This window comes from Eimeria acervulina, genomic scaffold, assembly GCF_000499425.1.
Source record: "Eimeria acervulina Houghton genomic scaffold, Eah_scaff1981, whole genome shotgun sequence".
Classification (NCBI taxonomy): Eukaryota; Apicomplexa; class Conoidasida; order Eucoccidiorida; family Eimeriidae; genus Eimeria; species Eimeria acervulina.
Window position 1 is genome coordinate 1 of NW_013548763.1, and position 3800 is coordinate 3800.

Genomic DNA, 3800 nt, shown 5'->3' on the forward strand with positions numbered 1-3800 from the left:
CTGTGCACGTGCACATGCTAGCTGATTAACTGGAATGCCCAATGTTAGCCGCATCTGTTCATATTTGCCTGTATCTGTGGTGTACCGCAACTTGTCTGTACTACATTTGGGTCCGTTCGTATTACTGTTCGTTTTCTACCGTTTGCGAAGTTGTTTGCAAAGATGAAGCTGTTTCCTGCGCCATTCTCTATTACTACATTATGTTCCACATCTGTCCGTAGGCTGTGCATGCCTGTTTTCATAATCTGCATTTGCCTTTAACAACGTATTTCGGAATCTCCGTTTTACAGCTCAATCTGGGTGTGCTGCATGTGTACTGCATATGTGTGTTCGTTCCGTGAATGTATTTGTCTGCAGCAGAGGCGTTCAGGTGCGAAACGTCTCTACCGGTCTGTTACACCTGGAACTGTCTGCATTTTGTCTGTACCGGCCACCGTTACAGACGAATGTGCGTAGACTGCCACTCCAAATTTTCCACTACATCTCCATGCGTGTTTGTCACTGCACAGCTCACCTCTTGTGCGTAATGCCTTTTGAGTTTGAAGGTGGGGGTGAGGAGTCCGTTCTCTACGGTAAATTGTTCAGCACGGAAGTAAACCTTTCGTGCAAGTTCAAAGCCCTTCAGGCCTTGCTTCTTAGCCACCTGCTGCATGTCTTCTTGTATCACTCGCTGCACCTCCGGGTCTTCCAGCCACTCCGCGAAAGTGTGGGCCTCTGCTGCTGCAGCTCCTCGCGTCTCCCGCACCCACTGTAGCGTCTGGTCAGGGTCGGCCACCACCACAGCTACCAACGAAGTCTGGTACAAACAAGGAAACAAGGACGGAACACCCGAATACAACGCAGCAACCACTGCACCAGTCGCCACAAAGAAACCCGAAGCGACGGAGAACCAAAATACAATGGAGCAAGCGATATACAAATAAACTGCAGAGGGCGGGAGACGAAAACTCGACAGAGAAACCGCAAAACTGAACACGGACTCGTCACGGAGGCATACACACAACAGCATAGAAACCTATCCAGCTTCTTTTACAGCATAGACTCACTGCTCCTCCAGAAGCCATATGCATCAACAATTCAGAGCACATTTACACGCTGGAATGTGGATCAAAACATGACCTAACTGTCTTTCCTGGCGCAGGTGCCTACCAACCTACATCAATATGCATGCATGCGCGTAGCCTTAGGAGGCGTACATTTTGCATGGTTTGGCTAAGGTAAGCTAGATGCACTTAACTTCGTACAGTGTACGTACCTCCGACGAAAATCCAAAGACAAAACACTGAGCCACAAATCGGCTGTGCAGGTACACTGCCTCGATCTTCTCAGGGGCGACGTATTCACCCTGCATATTGAAGAAAAAAAAGCAGAAGTCGGCATATTTTCAACTGTGGATGCACCCAAAATGTACCACAAGCGAAGTTGATGTATTGCGTTTCTCCTTTATTTCCGTTCGACCTCCAGTGCGAGTTGAAAACTAGTAGGACACAAGGTGGATGTAACAAAAACAAACCATTGACAAAGTGCACACAAGCGAAATATGGCAGCCTTGCCTAAAAGTTCGTGGTGCAAGCATACGAACAAACACGTGCAGGCAGAGAAAGCCAAGAATGGCAAGCCACAGCTTCACAGCTGCAAAGCAACGAGCAGCAAATGCACACCTTTCATGCAACAAAACGCCAAAAGACACAGGAGGGAGACAGCAAAAAACCAAGATATTTTGGGAAACATGAAGAACGTCAGAAAAAGCACAGGCAAAACCAAAGACAGATGAAAAACAGAAACGCAAGATAACGGACCGAGAAACAGGCCCCAAACAGCAAGGCACACTGTGCTGGCCATTTGGGGAACAGAAACATATAAACAATAGAATCACGACACAGATTGCATGCCCAGAATGAAAGCCACCTGTGCCTGCTGATGCGACTTGAGTAGGCACCTAGGTCACCCCAAATGGAAGAACGGTAAATATAGAAGCTCAATATATCACTACACGCAACGAAGCAACGACAAACAATATCCTTTGCCGCAACGATGTGAACACATTTCCTTCGCTAGCCATACGAACAATGAGAATGGCACAGCTTCTTTGCAATGTGAAACAAACGAAGAAGAGCGTAAAGGAGAATGCGTAAGGACAACTTGTTCAAACACAAACGAGACGGACCTGCGCAAGCTTGAAGATATTCTTTTTCCTGTCAATGATTTGCACGCCTCCATTGGGCAACAACGCAACAACGTCTCCTGTACGAAACCAGCCGTCCTTATCCATGGCTTTTTCTGTCTCGGTCTTATTGCGGAAGTACCCCGCGAAGACAGTGGGGCCTCGGACACAGAGCTCGCCCTTGGGGATCGGATCCCGGATCGAGTATTTGCTCATCGTCTCACTTACATCCAACAAACAAAACTCTAAAGAAGGCAACACTCCCCCCACTTGTCCCGGGTTTCTATCGTAAACGTTCCAAGTCAGAAATGAGGCGCCCATCGTCTCCGTCATGCCATAGCCCTAATACGCAGGCACAATTCAACTTGCAGCAACAATAAGCGAAATCAGAGAATCCTTGTGCAAGAAAAACCACCCGCAGTCCCGGAGTCCCGGCCGCACTATAAGGCCATACAAATACGAGCACGTGTAGGTTGGTAGCCGTAGTGAATAATTTATCAACAATAATACACACACGACCAATGTCCTGAGGCGCGGCTCATGGACAGAAATTCACCCGGCGCAATTCCACTCATAGAGACACTGAGACTCAGCAATTTAGAAGCACACTACTGCCTGCGCTACCCGTGGGGTTGCACTTTATTGGTTAACGGAAGTAGATACACCATAAATAAGCAAATGCACACCCGTACACTCGCCGTATACACAAGCCATCTATCAAAAAAGGATATACACAGAAAAAAGCAAATACAGAAGCACCGTATCTGACTGTGGGAAACAGCGCAGACGCAAGAAACGCAAAGGCATAGTCTAACGGTCTGGGTAAGTAAATATCGTTGCGTTTCGCTTGGAACTTCGAATCCCTTGCTATCTCTATTCAGACGTAGGAAACAAGGAAAGAAAGAAACGTGCAGGCGGAGGCACCAACCTCTACAATCCAACAGCAGAAAAAGGCGCGCATTCGCTCCAGGGTGTGGGGATCGAGGGGGGCCGATCCCGTTAGCATAATCCGCACGCGGCCTCCCATAAGGTCTTTGAACTTATCGAAAACAATCTGCAAATAACAAAACTTAAGCCCAATGCTTGAAGAATAGTCTCGAAATTACAGAGCCCAACCAAGCAGGAGAAAAACCAACACGAAGAGATACACTGTTCAAACGAGCGAAAGCATTGTCATGAGCATACAAACAAGTCAAATGAACGGAGAAACCACACAGGCGAAGAAAGCGAAGACAGCAAAACAAGGCAAACACAGTCATGCACAACCAAGTGACCAAACTAATTATATGTAGATATATATATATACGCTTAAAAATGCATATGCACATATATGTGCAATGAAGCTACTCAAGAAAAGCAGATACAACATATCCCAATACGCAGCCTCACTCTGTCCCACACTGGATGGTGCGGAATCCCTGAACTGCGCAGGCGCCGAATTTTAGCCGTCAACGCTGAACAAAGGGAAAAGGCAAACACAAGTTAAATGAAGGAAAACAGAGCCGAATCAAGCTGATGAAACCAAACATACAGTTCGGGCAGGCGAGCCAGCAGCAACGAGCCCGAATGAGACGAACTGAAAATACAGGAAGCCAGCAAGTCAAGAACGCCAAAAGCAAATGGAGGAATGCAAAGG

At 47.2% G+C, this 3800-nt stretch overlaps 1 protein-coding gene across 1 annotated transcript; it reads right to left on the reverse strand.

Moving 5' to 3' along the window:
- Nucleotides 1-436: 436 nt before the first annotated feature.
- Nucleotides 437-3218, reverse strand: EAH_00064390 (long-chain fatty acid CoA ligase, putative; the record flags this gene model as incomplete). Its single annotated transcript, XM_013392967.1, has 4 exons — nt 437-796; nt 1256-1345; nt 2168-2506; nt 3093-3218. Coding segments are annotated over 4 exons (915 nt in total), but the record flags the coding sequence as incomplete, so codon positions are not given.
- Between the last annotated feature and the right edge of the window lie 582 nt (nt 3219-3800).